The following is a 19,003-nucleotide window of genomic DNA, read 5'->3' as shown; positions in this document are numbered from 1 at the left end:
CACCGCCAGATCTCAGAGGACTCAAATGGGGCCAGATGCTGGAACCAACCAATTGATGGCCGGTCCTCTCAAGCCATGCCCCAGAGCTGATACAGCCAAGCTCACGAAAAAAGCAGAGCTGCCCCTGAGTAAACTCAGTGTCAAATACACTCTTTCCTCTGCAAGTTTTGAGCTACAACCCAGGAGCCATAACCTGGCTGTAGCAGTAGCAACTACACTACAAGCATTGTGTTAACCATGATGTTGGTAGACTTTCATGATTTACTTTTGATCATCCACCCTATTTATATATTTCTATTAGTTAGTCCCATCAGGTTCTACCAATCCAGAGAAAACAATCAAAGTTTGTTTCAACTCTTCTGCTAATACTCTCCAATCCAAGCAATATCCTAGTGATGTTAAACAGGAAAATCTGCAGATGCTGCAATTGTAATACAGTACAATACACAAAAGTGCTGGAGACATTCATGGGACACCATCTATGGAAATTAAAGGGGGAAACCAAAGTTTTGGACCAGAACTCAAGGAATGAGCAAATAGCAGGCAGGCACATGATTAAAAAGGTGGGGGGGAAAGGAGAGGAGTGCAGGAAAACAGGTAAGAGGTTATCAGTGGATATTGGTGGGAGCATCCTAATGAACCACTTTTGACCAGAACTACACCAAAATACCAGACCATCCGCGAATCCAGACTCTCAAATTTTTTAATTTAGCAGGCTTTTGTGTGCGTGCATGTGTTAAGTGCCACAGTTCACAGAGGCAACACTTAATACAGGTAATCTCAACACAAAGAAATACATTTGTATACTGTATTTTATTTTTACAATGTTCATTTTTTTAAACAATTTCAAGCATTATATTTTTTTGTAGTGAAAATATTTTATATTTTTGTCAACTGCTCATTTTAATAAATAAAGCATGTTGAATTTGCTAATGAATCTTGCCTGTTCATCTCTTCTTTATTCCTCCTTAAATTTTAATTTTTAAAGTTCTACCTGAGAATCCAGACCGACCCAATCCCTGAGCTGTCCAGATTTTCGGACTTCTACTGTACTCCAAAATGCCGCCTAACCAAAGTTTTATACAGCCGCAACATTACCCCAACTGATAAAATCAAGTTCACCATTTGAAATATTGGTGTTTCCACTACCAGGAATCTATACACTTACACCAACAATCTTCCTGTACATCAATGCTCCTCAGGATATAGCAATTTATTGTATATTTTGCTCTTGCAATTGACCTCCCAGAATGTAACAACTCACACCTGTCTGGATTAATCTCAAAGTGCCCTTCAGCTGCCTATATTTCCAACTGATCCATACCATATCAGATGTCTGAGCACTGATCCCTGTGGAACACCATTAGTCACTGACCTCCAGTCAGAATAGCACCTCTTCACTATCACCTTTTGTTTTCTATGGCCAACACAATTTAAAATCCCGTCTACATTCTATCTGATAATGATAGGGGACGTTGGCTAATGCTATACTAAAGTCCATGTAGACACATCTACTGTTCTACCCTCATCACCTCTTCAAAACTTATCAAGTTGCAAGACATATCTCGGCCTTGCAAAGCCAATGCTGACATTCTATCCTGAATACTTGCATCCCTAAAAGTCCTTGAATATGTGGTGTGAGTGGGCAGGGAGTTGATACAATCACAACAATTAAGAGGTATTTAGTCATGCACATGAACGGAAGGTACAGGAACCATGTGCACATATCACATCATTCACAAACCAACAGATATAAAAGTTGGTTGTGGATAGCTCAACCAATCATAAGTCAGAGCACTGGGACACAGAAATTATTCCACATAAGTAGATTCCAAGAAGATGCCAGCTCGGGTAGAATGAATTCAGGGTTCTAAGATTTGTTGCTGAAGAGAGTGATCGAAGTCAGCAGTGTTTTAACAAAAAATCAGCAAACCACAGATGCCTGTGCCCAAGATGACAGACCCCATGCTTAGCAGCAGGGCACAAGGGTTGCGGCTCCCGGGGAAGAAGAAGCTACAAAAAAAATCATTAAACCCCTGGTATAAAGGACTGTTAGAGACAGTCACGAGACAATTTTCTAACAGAGAGCAATAGCTCAGGATTTGTATTAATTTTTAGTTTAGTAGTTAAACAATTTCTCTCTCTCAGTAAAGTTGGACTGCAATGAACAGGTAGCATCCACCACCTGGTGGTGCTGCTGCACTCTTCTTCAGAGGTCACACTACCTGCCAATCAAGGTCAAAGACTCATTCCAAGCCATCAAGGTGACCCTTGCGATTGGCTCACCTAAATCACCAGGTGCTGCAGTCCAGGCAGCCAGCCTTGACTCAGCCTCGACCTTCACCCAGTTGGCCCTGGTGAATCCCTCGGCTGACCCCTGCAGAGCCCCTTCATTTGGCTTCGATCCATTGGCCACAGCAGCCAACAGAACCCAGCCCACCCTGAGTGATTGGCCCCAGTACTGCCTGCATAACTATAAAGGACCACGTGACCCTTTGTTCTGCCTCTTTGGATTCCTCGTGGCACATTAGTAGCATCGTTCACATTGGGTTAGGATGAGTCCCGAGGTTAGGTAGCAAGAGCCATGTCTGTACCAGTCAAGGGGTGTAATCCTGACTGTTGAATGTGTATGTTCATGTAATTTCCCCAGTCTTCTGTCAGTTCCTCTCTCGTTATCCAAAGTGTATATTTACCCCTTGCGTATTGTGTGAGTATGTGTGTAAAGGTTTGCCTATCATAGTGACCTATCATAGTGATCCTGTTTGCATCCCCGAAATAAACATGAGCTTTGTACCTCAACTTTGGTCTGGTTCTTAACCTGTGGGACCCACATGAACCGGAACAATATAGACAGGGTCACACACAGGTTACAGGTTACAGAGACAGCATAGCACTCAGAGAGAGAGAATACATTTCGGAGTCGCCAAGTCTGGAAGAACAAGACCATAATGGAATTGAAGTGGATCTTAATGATTCCAGGACAATAGATGTGTACACAGCATGGTTAATTTAGCAAGTTCTTCCTTGAGTGACGCACTCAGACTTTATTGAGTCATAACCATTTAAACGTCTTGGACAGAAATGAGGTCAGATGTTTTATGGGTGTGAAGTGATAAGTTGAAGGAAGCCAAAAAAGGTTATCCACCATGATTTGTGTTTTGGAGAAATTAAGCTGAAACAGTGGTGACTCCATGTCACATGATTTCAGAGAAACCTATAACTGAAGGCAGAGAGACATTTTGAAACCAGACTGAAGAGATTGACCATCCTGTGAAAGACACAGGGGTGAAACAGTAGTCTCTGGAGAGAGAGGGAGATGCTGTTCTGTATTATATTTTCTTTATCATTGAAGATACTCAAAATAAGTGGCTTTAAAATAAGACCACTTCACTCTTGATTAAGAAAGAAATCATCGTGAAGATCACAATTTTGTAACCCTAACAAGATGGGAGGAACTTGGAAAAAGATTCAAATGAAGAATATCTCTCTGATAGACAACTTATCAAAAGACTAGAGTTTAAAGAGATCTGAAGACATGATGTCTAAAAGTGCTTCATAATTCTGAACTGTGATTTAAAAATCTTCAAGCAACACAAGATGTTTGATGCTGAAGTTTAAAAATGACTTTTCAGATAAGCTCAAACTGTAATGGTTTGGACTTTGACACACACACATCTACATTTGCACATAGTGAGAATTAAGTTAAAGTTTAGAGATAAGTAAGAAATGTGTTATGCTATTAATAGTTTAATAAAAACTATTATTTTGAATTTGCCATGGTCTGGTGTATTTTCCTTTGCTGTTCCTTGGTTAATTCATAACACAAAGCATTGCATATTTTGAAAATGCTAAATGAAAACAAAACATTCTGTAAAAATGAAAAACAGATTCATGGAAAAGTGTCACTGATACATGATCCAAACCAAGTCTGATGGATGAAGAGTTATTGAATACTTTATTCTGTTTCTGGCTTCATTATTTTCAGTATCTTTTTATGCTGTATTTAAATTACGAATTCAGCAGAAAATACTAATTCCTGGCTAAAGTATATTCATGACTCTGCACTACAATCTTGGGGCTTTTGTTTTTAAATTGTACCCAACACTATATCTTATTTTCGGTCCAGATATAGCCACAGCTCAAGAGTATTTTAATTCATGTAATAATTCTGACAGAGCAAGCAGATGTTCAAGATACAATTTTCCCATCATACCAAGCTTGTGAAATTCAGTTTAATACCCAATTAAAGCTAGCCTACAAAGATGGCTCTTTTACACAGAGATCCAACTAAATTGGCTTGTCAATGACCAGTGTTTAAAGCCAGGTCAGGATGGATCAGAGTGTTCACATTGCACCAAGAAAAGACAGTTCAGTGCTACCTTTTACATCGGGACCCAGCGTCCTGGTTCTAAAGGAGGTGGGACCTGCAGCATTCCAGCATTGGCATCCAGGGAAGGCAGGAAAGCCTTTTATACTGGAACCAATGCAAAGCGCATCACTCTGATACTACATATCTTGGTGGGTAAGTACCAGGATGAAAATTGCATTCACACAGGTAAATGAAATGGTAAAAAGGTGGTTAATTACCATCTTTCAAGGGCAGTGTAAAATGGCCTTCTGATTTTAATATACAGACAGTTCAAGGGTTACAAGCGTCCAACTTAGACATCTCGTCCTTATGAACACGCGGTTCATCGGCTCGAAAAAGGAGAACACAGTCTAACATTCTGAGTCAGATTGCATTAATGTTACTGTCAACCATCAAAATCAGCATAATATGCCTGTTAGTCTTTACTTTAGTGCAAGAAAAGGCTCAAAGCCTTTTCAATTATTTAAAATCTGCACGTGCAGTAAGTTCCGACTTAAAGACAGTCCTAGGAAGAGATCTCGATCGTAACCTGGGGTTTGTCTGTATTTTATATAATTTATCCATATTTCTATCCAATATTTAATTATTTGTCTCCTTTTTTTTTCCCCAAAAAACATTTCTAGAAAATAAATTACATGGGGAACCATTTTGCTTCCTGAGCATCAAGATCAATTTTAGTTTTCTTACCACTGCTTCAGTTTTGAGAGCAACAAAACTAGCACACATTTAAAAATTAAATCCAGTGACTTTTCTTGGTATGCTACTCACCAAATCGATTATCACTATCCGGTGGGCCAGAATGCAGTTCAACTCTACGTAATGGGGGAAAAAAATATTTTTTGCTGTTCAAATGAAGATTAGCACCAGTAGACTGACAAGTCAGTTAAGATATTGTTACATTTAGTGCTATGCTGTACATACATGCTGATTCCCCAATTACAACAATTTTTGATTTAAAGACACCTGGGCTTCTGTTTACAAGATTCTGCTTCTTCTACATTTGTCATTCCCTTTATTATATGTGGATTGTGGAAACATGGCCTCCTTGCCTGTCTAGGATATTGTGGATGGTCACACGTCCTTCCCATCTGAAACTTATTCGGAAGTCACATCACCTGTCAATCAAGGTTGACTCCAGCCATCCATTAGTGCATACCTTCCCATTGGCTTGTTTAAATTACCTAGGGTCATTATTGGCTAGGTGCCCAGATCAGAACTGTATATAACATTAACACAGAGCAGTCTCACTCTCTGCCTTGTGGTCCAAGCCCCGGACTTTGCTCCACGCCAAACTCATGTGTCCAGATTTGTCTCTCTGTGAACCCACTGAACCCGATACTCTTCCAAACACATCAATTGGTGCTGTGAGCAGGGTTCAGAGTTTCAGCTGGACACACATGGAGTACTAACCATGTGCAAAATTGTGCTAACAAGTGTCATTGTGTATCTGCTCACCAATGGGTGCAATGGAAGGTGACCCACAACAAGTAAAGGAACCCTAGCATCAAAATGCAAAATCCTTGGGTGGGACCAATGACCATCAGGAGCTCAGCCATTTGGCAGCATTGCTGGCAAGCCATGCCAGTCGACTGTATCGATAGCCTGGACCCCCACTAAAAGATAGGATGCCATGTGGTATCCCTCATGGAGGAATCCAAGGGAAGTCGTAAGGAACCGCAATGGTTACTGATATCACTACTTAGGCGGCAGTAAGGTATTGCAATCCAATTTAAGTAATCAGGGTGCCCAGAAAGATAGGGAGATAGACTCCCTGCAGCATCACTGTGGTGCACTAAAGGAGTCAGTGATGATTACTCAAGTGTGAGCAACCAACCTAGAAATTAAAGTCATAGAGGCAGCTTCCAAGCTGATTGAAACACAGCAGCCACGATTGTTAGAAGAGCCCCCCCAATATTCACCTCTCATATCAGCAAGCAACTGCCCTGGGCAGTCTGTCTGAACAATGGACAATTGGCAATGCCAGAAGGGGTTGTTGACGGTACCGCCCTATGGGAATGGATGGTGACTGCGGTCCGGGTGCTCTTGCCCCTCATTAGGCATAATTTGTGACAACAGCTCCTGCAGCTAAAAAAAAACAAGCAGTTGCTGATGGCTGGAATTAGTGATGAGATTCTATTTTGATGTGCATTTTGTAGACCCTCACATGAAAAAGAGGAACAGCTTGAAGGGTAGTCTTCTCTAATGGGGAGGGGGGGGTGTTGGGAGAGCTCAAAAGATAGATTAGTCAGGGTCCACCTCTGGTGGGGGATGACCAGAGAAATGTCCAGAAAAATGTCTGGAATTACCCTCCTGGAGGGATCGGAGTACACAGACCGGGAGGCACCCATTCAAGTTTGCAGGGCTGAGGGGAAGTTCAGCAACATTACCCTGCCGGTGACTCACAGAGACTTGTATGCTCTTTGGAAAGAGCATTGCGGGTGGAGTTTCCCGTACGCTGTCCACTCCAATCTGGGCCAGCCTCCTCACTGGTCATCCCCCACCAGAGGTGGACCCTGACTAATCTATCTTTTGAGCTCTCCCAACACCCCCCCCACCTCCCCATTAAATAAGATTACCCTTCAAGCTGTTCCTCTTTTTCATGTGAGGGTCTACAAAATGCACATCAAAATAGAATCTCATCACTAATCCCAGCCATCAGCATCTGCTCGTTTTTTTTTAGCTGCAGGAGCTGTTGTCACAAATTATGCTTCAGAAAATAGGCAAGAGCTGTTTCCATTAATACCTTATCACTGGTCATTCCAACTTAACAAATGCTACATCCTTTCTCATGCACCTTCCAAGTACAGCCTTTGTAATTGACCTTTTTCTTTTTAAATGCAACCCGAGCTGTAGTATCTACTACTTACTAACATCCCTCAGGAAATTGTCCTTTCAGCTTTGAATTGCAATGTTACAGATCATACACTAGCAGCAAATATTGCATATATTTTGTAACCACTTGGTAATGACAGCATTTTCCCCCTAGAAACTAAATTCTCATGGGTAGGTGCTTTAGGAGCTTTTATTTAAAAACTACCAATTTGGCCAACTTTCAGTTCTGACTCCTCATGGCTATCGTTACTTGTGTCACCTGTTTAAAGGGAACACGAGCAAGAATGGCATCCTGGTGTCAAGACAATAGCTCAAAAAATTTGGGTGCTCCCAGGAGCTACTGGTACACCATGGATGTATGCCTGCCAGCCTACCCCCTGCCTTACCATGGGATAGCACGGCGACAGGCATCTGGGCTCTGTGCTTAGGGAACGCCCAAATGCGAAGCCAAGGTGTGGGAAGCGCGAACCAAGAGTGGGCTCTTGCACCTCATGGATGACCTTGCACAGACTGCTCGCAGATGGTGGTGGCAAAGGTGCACACATATACCAACTAAGCCAGAGAAACCAGGCATGCGAGTCAGTGACCAGACAATTTTCTTTTTCTTCCCTCCCCTCTGACACTGAGGAGCAGCTCCTATACCACCTTGCTCCATTAGGAAAACAGCAACCTTGTTTGGTCGGGGGATTGGGGGGGAAGCTATTGAGGCATTGTCATCGAGTATGATTATGTGCCTTGTCCAGCATATGGAAGGCATTTGTCTAAATAATGCACTTGGTTTGTGTCATTTTTAAACAATTTTTATCTTTTTTCTTTTATATATATTATATAGTTATTACATGCACATAGAATTTAATGTATAGAAACTAATTATTGATTGTCTTTGCTGAGATTTCAGAGTGATTCAACCTCCAAGGGGTGGTATGTTACGTGGATTGTGGAGAAACACGTGGCCTCCCTGCCTGTCTGGATTATTGTGGATTGCAAGTGGTCACATGTCCTCCCAGTCTGAAACTTATTTGGAAGTCACACCTCCCGTTAATCAAGATTGGGCTCTGGCCACCAATTAGTGCACACCTTGCATTGGCTCCTCATTATTAGCTGGCTCTCTCTGCCTCGTGGTCCAAGCCCCAGACATCACTCCACGCCAGGTCGCAACTGTAGACATTGCTGGAAGTGTCGCAGGTAAAGTGTGCACTACACTTAAGCTGAGCCGTAGTACTGTGATAGATCAATGCTTGCAGAGATCCGCACACCTGTGTGAAAGACTCTGTCTATAATAGAGTGTGCACATATGTGTGAGCATAGATTTTAGGCAGCCAACCTGGGTCCAATGTGAATGTCTATATAGTTGCTTAGTAATATAGTAATTGAGTATCGTTTGACATTCTACCGTTTGTCTCATGTGTCTTCATTAAAGTTTCCTGTGTTTATAACTCTGTGCTCGATACTCTTCCAAACACAACACCCTTGCAAGCCAATTTCTATGTATATTCACATACAGGTGCCTAACCTTTTATCCGGTATCATCAGAACCGAACATCTGTTGTTGTTCTGAATCTTCTAGATTTTGGAATCATTTTGATTTTGGTCCGTTTAAGCATGCCCCCATTGCACTGCCATCTCTCCGGCTTCCACCTGTGCAAGTCACACTGTCGTCTCTCCTAACCCCGCCCCCCACCCACCTGAATCACGCTAACGTCTCCCCTCCTTGCCCACCCGAGTCATATTTCCGTCTCTCCCTCCCCAACCTGCTTACCCATGTCACATTGCCATCTCTCCCCTCATCCGCCGGCGTCGTGCTACATCTCTTTACCCCCCCCCTGTTGTACTAGCACCAGGGGAATAGCCCCCTTCTCAGTTACCCTGCGATGGCACAGCTGTTTCAGATGCATAGGGGGAATTATGCATAGCAACAACAGCCATTCAACCACCGCCAGGCCAAATGAAAGCGCCACGACGCTGGGTGGGCGTCAGTATACACAATTCAGAGCTGCTTATAAAGTAGCGGAATGACACGGGATATTCCAATGTGAGTTGAGCAGATGTCATCTACCCAAAAAGAATGCCAGTTTTTGGAGATTTCCAGTTTTCGGAATCCTGGATAGGCACCTGTACACTATGGTCAACAGTCCAAACTTTCCTTCATTTAACTGCCAAATTCCTTGAACATGCGATCACCTTCCAAATTGACCTTTACCTTTTCTGCAAATCTATTTTAATCTTGCTAAAAATCAACTAGTACTTCAGTGCTATATGAGCAAAGACATCATCAGACAAATGCTAAACAGTGGCCTTGTCCAATGTTACTGATGCACACACAAAAACAATGCCACTTTGAAATGTAGCCAAGTATAACAGAAACACCTATCCTTCAATCAATTGGTGAACATTACTTAATTAATCACTTCCTCCTCATTACTATGACTTGGTTTCTCTCTTAGTCATCAAGGCACTGAATAAAATACCACCAATGCTATCTCACAAAATCCTCTCAATCTATTGCAAAAACAAGTAAACCAATCTCTAGGCACTTTCAGGTGGCCAATTGTCCCCCTTGTAAAGCCACATATTTTGGCAATATGCGGCTGTTGGGAGGCCACATGAATATGCAGGAGGCGCTTGCAAGGCGAACTTTGTAACCCTCCTCCGAGAGGGATAATCGCCGCAGCACAGTGGCCTCCTCAGCCATCTGAATGCAGCCGCCTAAAAGCGGATGACATGTCCCCACACTGACCGCTCTGCTCCCCAGTGCAGGACGTCGGGGCAGGGGCAGGGGCAGCCGGCTGGGCTTTCAGCACAGGGACTGCGGGGCTAGAGTGGCCGGAGAAGGAGAAGGGGGCTGGGCTGTCAGCATTGGGATTGTAGGGCTAGAGCAGCCGGCGGGGGAGAAGGCTGGGGCGGCCGGCGGGGGAGAAGGAGGCTGGGGCGGCCGGCGGGGGAGAAGGAGGCTGGGGCGGCCGGCGGGGGAGAAGGAGGCTGGGGCGGCCGGCGGGGGAGAAGGAGGCTGGGGCGGCCGGCGGGGGAGAAGGAGGCTGGGGCGGCCGGCGGGGGAGAAGGAGGCTGGGGCGGCCGGCGGGGGAGAAGGAGGCTGGGGCGGCCGGCGGGGGAGAAGGAGGCTGGGGCGGCCGGCGGGGGAGAAGGAGGCTGGGGCGGCCGGCGGGGGAGAAGGAGGCTGGGGCGGCCGGCGGGGGAGAAGGAGGCTGGGGCGGCCGGCGGGGGAGAAGGAGGCTGGGGCGGCCGGCGGGGGAGAAGGAGGCTGGGGCGGCCGGCGGGGGAGAAGGAGGCTGGGGCGGCCGGCGGGGGAGAAGGAGGCTGGGGCGGCCGGCGGGGGAGAAGGAGGCTGGGGCGGCCGGCGGGGGAGAAGGAGGCTGGGGCGGCCGGCGGGGGAGAAGGAAGCTGGGGCGGCCGGCGGGGGAGAAGGAGGCTGGGGCGGCCGGCGGGGGAGAAGGAGGCTGGGGTGGCCGGCGGGAGAGAAGAAGGCTGGGGCGGCCGGCGGGGGAGAAGGAGGCTGGGGCGGCTGGTGAGGGAGAAGGGAGCTGGCCGAAACAATGCCGGTACCTGACTCAAACGCCGTACTCACTGCCGGCCGCTCCAGCCTCCTTCTCCCCTGCCGGCCACCCCACCACCCCTCTCCCCCACTGGGGGGCAGAGCGATCAGTGTGGGGACATTCCACAGGGGATGTCCCTGCGCTGGCTGTCCCAGCTGTCAGCCAGCCATCCTAACTTGACAGCTCAAGGGACAGGAGCCAGAGTGCGCTCAGGTGCGCATCCCAGTGCAGCTGTCCCTTCAGGTGGCCAGCGCTGCACTTTTAGCGATGCCACCTGAATGGCAAATCAAAGGGCTGCTTTATCTTCCTCAGGGGCATTCTTAGCGGAGAAAACACCTGAAGAAGCTTTCAGTGTTCTCTTGCAGACTAATATTCCCAGCGTAGAGGCCCTAGATACTTTTACTTTGCAACATTGTTAAGGCCACCTCATTCACATGTCACATGTCCAATACAAGACTTCTGAAACACACCTATTGTGAGAAAGTTACTAAACTATTAGAAAAAAGTTGATTCATGGGTCTGCTCAAAGCTTCCTTGAAGTGCAAGATTCTCACTAACCACCTGGAATTTCTACATTACATATATTAAAAGTGGAGAAGGTGTGTTCAAGATGGCATTCGGAAAGCTAAGCATCAGGAGCATAAGGAAAACAATTGAGGAAACACATCATACAATTAACATTCTCCAGCCTTATCGATGGAAGAGTTTGTGGTCCTTATGGCCTTATTAGCCACCTCAGAATGCACAAATGCAGAGGCTTGTCATCTTCCAGTGAACTTCCTAACAGTTGATCTTCTCCCACTTTGCTTTGATACCAGTTCACGTTTCAATATACTTCAAAAATGTTCACTGCTTGTGTAAAATAAAAACTATTTTGTACCAAAATTACTCCAAAGTGACAGCATGAAATGAAATCAAAATAAAAAAAATATTCAATTTCATTCATCTGAAATTGTTTTTTTGGATTTTTTTTCTTAACCATCTTAAGGATTAGCCTTATTAATTCTCTGTAGCCACTGAAAACGCAGTGTGGCTGATGAACGTGAAATAACAACACAGTTGCAGGTAAATCAGAACTCGTTTACTCGAGTCACGCACATATTCTTTTAAAACGCTGAACCACACGCACCACGTCTGGAGCCGGTTCACTAGATTTCTGGGAGTTGTATTCTATCTATACCATTGCTACACACTACCCCCCCCCCCCTCCAAGAACTGCCACTTATCACCTGGTTTTTTGGGAGGTCAACTCCTGCTGGCTGTTAAAAAGGGGCAGTTTTATCAACATGGGCAGGCTTGAGCCTGTCAATTGTGAATGACCAAGGCTACCCAGCAACGTGCAAGATGCAGGTTGACCTCGTTTGTCTGATCATCCTGTATGGTCCCTAAAATGGTGCCTGCAAGAGCTGTCCAGGTGTTCCTCTACATATGAACACTTAGTCACAGTCCTCCAGTTTGTGCAGTACAAAAGAAACATGTTTGCCATGTGATGATGCTTCATCACATCACTGGATCTGTGGAAACAAATTCTCCTGGGACCACCAAAGGCACGCTGCATACAAGATCCACAGACGAAGTGTGAAGATCCTCTTTTGGAGTTGTCCTAATGCCATCCAAGACCCATAGTAATTCATCTGCCCAGTTGGGACCGTTCAAATGGGCTATTAAGGTTGATTTAACGTGATGATAGAATTGTTCAACCATCCCGTTGGACTGCTGGTGATAGGCAAGAAGCCTAGAGCCGAGCAGCCAAGATAAGGCCATCCATAATGAAGATGTAAAATGAGGTCCTCTGTCAGAAGTGATGTGCGCTGGTAGGCCGAAGCAAGCCACCCAGGAATTAAGGAATATTTGTGCATCCGCCATGGGGACCGCCTCAAGCCATCTCGTAAACTGATCGATCACCGTGAAGAGATGGGGGTAGCCTTGTGAAACTGGAATCGGTCCCACAATGTCCACATGGACATGGTTGAAGCAGCGATTTACCGGTGGGAAGGGTTGTATCAGTGCTTTCATATGCCAATGGATTTTGACTTTCTGACAAGCTACACAAAATCTGGCCATTTGCATGATGTCTTTCTTCAGATCAGGCCAAACAAATCTGTCTGAAATCAGACAAACAGTCGATCTGATGGATGAATGAGAAAGACCATGGACAGAATAAAAAATGTGACATCTCCACGAAGTAGGAACCACAGGCCATGGATGTCCTGTTGACATGTCGCAAAAGAGCAGCTTGCCATTGGCCTCATTAACACCAATCCCCACATACAAAGCTGCCCCCACTAAACAAAACCAAGCTCCCTAAAAAGATCCATAATGAGATCATGGAAAACACAGACTTCTTCCCACATCTCAAGAGCTAGCACTCGCGAAAGGCAAATTTGGAGAAACTCAGTGACCCAGATCAACCTTTGGCTCGGAGGAAAGGACCAGTTAAAGTTCATGACAAAAACTGTATAGTAAGCTGGTAAAATACAAACAAAACTAAGTTAAACTAGTTATTTTACATCACATATTGCATGCATATCAAATAATTAAACCTAGAGAAAGTTGAGTTAAGCAAAGAACAATTTGCATGAACATTAAGTAATATCTTGAGATGTTAGTGAGTGTGAACAAGATATAGTTGTTCTTCAAGGAGGGGTGTACAAAAAAAAGTCACTGAAGAAGTGAACTCCTTTAAAGAATTAATTATATCAGCTATTAAGGCCAGTTAGTTAAATTCAAACAAAGTTGTTGCAATGGAATCAATAAAGAACACGCCAGAATATGCAGAACAAAATACAGGTGGAGTGGTCTGAAGACTAAAAGGACTTCCTCGCCTCTATTTATCATGAAAATCAATTAAAAATTCTTTTCCTTACTGAATATATGACTAAAACAAAGAATGTCACAAGATTTTTTGGTGAAGTGTCGGACACAATCAGAAATCTACATTGAAATGTTTTTGAATTAATATTCAAGCTCAGCAAACTTACCCAAACATAGAATAGTTCAACGGAAAAAAATGTCAGAATCAATTTTAAAGGCAAGCTAGCTTAGGTATGACAATACCAAATTATGGCCACTTCCTACTCATGTTTGGTTGGGGTTGGGGGGGAGGAATTGGTGGAAGGCAGGAGTTCCCAGATTCTTCCCAGAGCAAGAATAGCCTAGATTCTTTGGCCTCCATGATCAGCATTCACTGCTGATCAATTCCAAATTTCCCCTTGCCTCATGCAAATATCTGAATTCTGGCAAAGAGGATGAAACTGACAAGTATAACCAAGATGGCTTATTATAAAACAAAGTGCTCAGACACAACAGGCTGTGTACTGAACATTTTAAGATTTTTTGAGAAGTCAGCCAGAAGCTGACCACAGTTGGAAGTCCAGCACCAAGAAACTACCAAAAAATGTGAAGCCTAAAAGGTGTCCCCTTTGGCTGGACACTAAAGGGGAATAAAATTGGATATAAAATGGAAAGAAAAAGCTTAAAAGGTTATTGACTAGTCCAGAGACCAGTTTAGTGGTCATGGATGAGTTGGACTGAAGGACCTATATGACTTTTATTAAGAGATGGGTAGAGAAATACACAGATCAGCAAAAATGCAAGAAAACAGGATCAGTTGAAGTTTCAAGGTGTCTCAGATCTGTTGTGTTTATATATTGTCAGCTATTTTTCTAGTTTTTACTGGGGTGATAGGAGAATAAAATTAGATCGTTGATAGGAGAAAAGTGTAGTGAAGGGGTACTTTGCTTTATCCAATAGCATCCTCTAGCCCACACATGTCAAACTCAGGCCAGCGGGCCAAATTTGGCCCGTGATATAATTATTTTAGGCCCGCAAGATCATATCAAATATGTATTAGAGCTGCCCCTTCAGCTAATAGCTGACAAATCCAGAATGCTTTGCAAATGTGTTGGTGCCGGCCCGTCAGCCCGCTAATCGCCCCCACCTCCTCTCTTTACTTTCATTAGCATCTGCGACCTGTCGCCAAACTCACATGTAATAAACCCCTTACGAAAAATGGCCAAACGAAAGACAGAAAACAGGACCTTTCAAGACAGGTGGGAGGCAAACTATATGTTCATCAAACCTGTTTGTCATTGAAGCAAGTTATTATTTTTTTGACTTGTTGGCTTGTGAAAAAAAAATACATTTAAAAGGAGCTTAAAGGCTATAGAGAAATATTATTTATTTGTTAATGCTTCTTCTGGAAAGAGTTTTAACCAAAACTATTATTAAACATTTATTTTAATAAGAAAAAGTTTAACATTACATATGTTGAAAGAACATACAGATGTTGTTGAAAATTTTCAATAAATATTTAGTTTGGCCCACGACTTAGTCCAAGTTTTTAAATTTAGCCCTCTGTGAATTTAAGTTTGACACCCCTGCTCTAGACCCTTAAATGTCCATAATCATGCAAGTTTATTAATGGATGTACCGAGCTACAATGAGAGAGTTTAATTTCCGTGCAATTAAGCTAATCAAACCAATAAAGAGAGGGGGGGAGAAAGAGAGAGGGAAAAGAGGTGGGGAAAGAGGGGGGGGGAAAGAGGGGGGGAAAGAGAGGGGGAAAGAGAGGGGGTAAGAGAGGGGGTAGGTGAGGGGGTAGGTGAGGGGGTAGGTGAGGGGGTAGGTGAGGGGGTAGGTGAGGGGGTAGGTGAGGGGGTAGGTGAGGGGGTAAGAGAGGGGGTAAGAGAGGGGGTAAGAGAGGGGGAAAGTGAGGGGGTAGGTGAGGGGGTAGGTGAGGGGGTAGGTGAGGGGGTAGGTGAGGGGGTAGGTGAGGGGGTAGGTGAGGGGGTAGGTGAGGGGGTAGGTGAGGGGGTAGGTGAGGGGGTAGGTGAGGGGGTAGGTGAGGGGGTAGGTGAGGGGGTAGGTGAGGGGGTAGGTGAGGGGGTAGGTGAGGGGGTAGGTGAGGGGGTAGGTGAGGGGGTAGGTGAGGGGGTAGGTGAGGGGGTAGGTGAGGGGGTAGGTGAGGGGGTAGGTGAGGGGGTAGGTGAGGGGGTAGGTGAGGGGGTAGGTGAGGGGGTAGGTGAGGGGGTAGGTGAGGGGGTGAGAGAGGGGGTGAGAGAGGGGGTGAGAGAGGGGGTGAGAGAGGGGGTGAGAGAGGGGGTGAGAGAGGGGGTGAGAGAGGGGGTGAGAGAGGGGGTGAGAGAGGGGGTGAGAGAGGGGGTGAGAGAGGGGGTGAGAGAGGGGGTGAGAGAGGGGGTGAGAGAGGGGGTGAGAGAGGGGGGTGAGAGAGGGGGTGAGAGAGGGGGTGAGAGAGGGGGTGAGAGAGGGGGTGAGAGAGGGGGTGAGAGAGGGGGGGGGGTGAGAGAGGGGGTGAGAGAGGGGGTGAGAGAGGGGGTGAGAGAGGGGGTGAGAGAGGGGGTGAGAGAGGGGGTGAGAGAGGGGGTGAGAGAGGGGGTGAGAGAGGGGGTGAGAGAGGGGGTGAGAGAGGGGGTGAGAGAGGGGGTGAGAGAGGGGGTGAGAGGGGGGGGAGAGAGGGGGGGAGAGAGGGGGGGAGAGAGGGGGGGAGAGAGGGGGGGAGAGAGGGGGTGAGAGAGGGGGTGAGAGAGGGGGTGAGAGAGGGGGTGAGAGAGGGGGTGAGAGAGGGGGTGAGAGAGGGGGTGAGAGAGGGGGTGAGAGAGGGGGTGAGAGAGGGGGGTGAGAGAGGGGGTGAGAGAGGGGGTGAGAGAGGGGGTGAGAGAGGGGGTGAGAGAGAGGGGAGAGAGAGGGGGAGAGAGAGGGGGTGAGAGGGGGTGAGAGGGGGTGAGAGGGGGTGAGAGGGGGTGAGAGGGGGTGAGAGGGGGTGAGAGGGGGTGAGAGGGGGTGAGAGGGGGTAAGAGAGGGGGTAAGAGAGGGGGTAAGAGAGGGGGTAAGAGAGGGGGTAAGAGAGGGGGTAAGAGAGGGGGTAAGAGAGGGGGTAAGAGAGGGGGTAAGAGAGGGGGTAAGAGAGGGGGTAAGAGAGGGGGTAAGAGAGGGGGTAAGAGAGGGGGTAAGAGAGGGGGTAAGAGAGGGGGTAAGAGAGGGGGTAGAGAGGGGGTAAGAGGAGGGGGTAAGAGAGGGGGTAAGAGAGGGGGTAAGAGAGGGGGTAAGAGATGGGGTAAGAGAGGGGGTAAGAGAGGGGGTAAGAGAGGGGGTAAGAGAGGGGGTAAGAGAGGGGGTAAGAGAAGGGGTAAGAGAGGGGGTAAGAGAGGGGGTAAGAGAGGGGGTAAGAGAGGGGGTAAGAGAGGGGGTAAGAGAGGGGGTAAGAGAGGGGGTAAGAGAGGGGGTAAGAGAGGGGGTAAGAGAGGGGGTAAGAGAGGGGGTAAGAGAGGGGGTAAGAGAGGGGGTAAGAGAGGGGGTAAGAGAGGGGGTAAGAGAGGGGGTAAGAGAGGGGGTAAGAGAGGGGGTAAGAGAGGGGGTAAGAGAGGGGGTAAGAGAGGGGGTAAGAAAGAGAAAGAGAAAGAGAAAGAAAGAGAGAGATTGAGAATAGAAGCAATGTTATTTTACTATTGTGAGATTCATTCCAGAGTCTAATAGCATGGGAAAGATGGGCAGAGCAGATCTCACACCACACAATGATGTATCCGGTTAAGATTTTTTCAATGGTGCACCTGTAGAAATTTTTCAGAAAAACTGGTGGCATACACATTTTCTCAAGCTTCGAAGGAACGAAAAGCACTAGTGCAGCTGAAGTAGTTGGACCAGGGCAGGTCATTGGAGATGTTTATACCAAAGAATTTAATGCTGTCAACCATCTTCACCTCAGAACACTGATACAGACATCGTCAACCTCTCTCTCCCACAGACTGAAGTACCCACCTGCATCAAGAAGGCCATTACCATCAAGTGCTGAATACAAAAGTAGTGATGAGCCTACTGGGCCTAATTGACTGAATGGTCATGGTACACATCAACACAAGCTACCACCCACACTTGACTCACACCAATTTGCATAACCGCTAAAATAGGTCCACCCATGTCTGTGGTCCTACACCCAGCCTTGGAACACCTGGACAAAAAGGACACTCATATCAGTTTATTGCTTATCAAATATAATTCCACTTTCAACAATTGTTAACTCTGTGGTACTCCAAGGTTTTATTCTTGGCATCACTACCCCCTCCCTTGGTGAAATCATCAGTCTAGATTTTTGCAGATGACACTGCCTTAATACCATGCTCCTTAATATAATGACCAATCCACTTTCTCTGATTTAGCACAAATAATCTGATCTTTAGTTCTAGAGGAGCAGAAAATTCCACTAATAAAACACAGAGCGAGAAATCGTCCAACAGCCCAATTTGAACCATGCCCTGTCAAGTCATCACAGGATGTCTAACACCAGATTCAAAGCAGAGAAAGGAGCTGGTGGCTTGGTGCCAGGATAACAACCTCTCCCTCAATGTCAGCAAGACCAAGAAGCTAGTTATTGAGTTGTGGAAGAGGGGTGGAGTCCACTACACAGTCCACATCAACATTAATGCAGTGGAGATAACAGTCAGCATTAAGTTCCTGTAAATAGCTCCTGTACCTGTCCTAGTCCACCCTCATCAATGCAATGACTAACAACTTTTACAGCTGCACCACTGAAAGTATCCTGTCAGGTAATATCACTGCATGGTACAAGAACTATCTCCTCAAGTCTAAAAGAAACAGCAGTTGCTTGTGAATACTGCTCAAGTCATCACACATACTCGCCACCATCAACTCCATCTGTAACTCCCATTCCCTTGGAAAAGCAGCCTGCATATTAACTGACTCATTCAGCACACTCTCTTTATCCCTCTCCCATTAAGAAGATTTACAGGACCGTGCACCACTAGATTCAAGGTTAGTTTCTTTCCTGCCATTATCAGTAGTCTAAATGAACATCAAAATTGCAAAATTATTTTGCCTTTGCTCTGAAACATCACTTCTGCATCGTGCCTCACTTGTACCACATAAGCATTGCCTAGCTGGACTGTTGGCTAAACAATTCATCACTGCCTCTTGGTATATGTGACAATAAACTTGAAATCATAGATCCAGTTACAGATGGGGCTGCCAAGACCATGGTATCAACATCCTCTGGTGTGCTTTCTTGGTCACTGTATTCATGTAGGTGGACCAGGACAAGACACTGGAGATATTTTCAAAAACTTAGAGCTGACTGTTATCTCCACCTCATTAATGTTGATGCAGACTGTGTAGTGGGCACTGCACTTCTGCCCAACAGAAGCTTAAATTAACCAGGCATATTAATATCCTCACCACAAGGAGGAAGTTGGAAGCTGAATCTCATCTGTTCCAACAG

General features: G+C 45.9%; 1 protein-coding gene across 6 annotated transcripts in view; it reads right to left on the bottom strand.

Annotated features, from left to right (window-relative positions):
• pde7a (phosphodiesterase 7A) overlaps window positions 1-19,003 on the bottom strand; it is a 134,155-nt gene that overhangs the window by 83,344 nt on the left and 31,808 nt on the right. For 2 of the 6 annotated variants that reach the window (XM_069921371.1, XM_069921374.1), the window contains exon 3: window positions 5,138-5,181. The exons of the other annotated variants lie outside the window; for them this stretch is intronic. In XM_069921371.1, the coding sequence (XP_069777472.1) occupies window positions 5,138-5,181 (44 nt within the window). The remainder of the gene's footprint in view (window positions 1-5,137; window positions 5,182-19,003) is intronic. 6 annotated transcript variants of the gene reach the window in all.

The sequence above is a fragment of the Narcine bancroftii genome, chromosome 2 (genome assembly GCF_036971445.1).
Source record: "Narcine bancroftii isolate sNarBan1 chromosome 2, sNarBan1.hap1, whole genome shotgun sequence".
Lineage (NCBI taxonomy): Eukaryota > Metazoa > Chordata > Chondrichthyes > Torpediniformes > Narcinidae > Narcine > Narcine bancroftii.
This window is presented reverse-complemented; position numbering and strand designations above follow the sequence as displayed.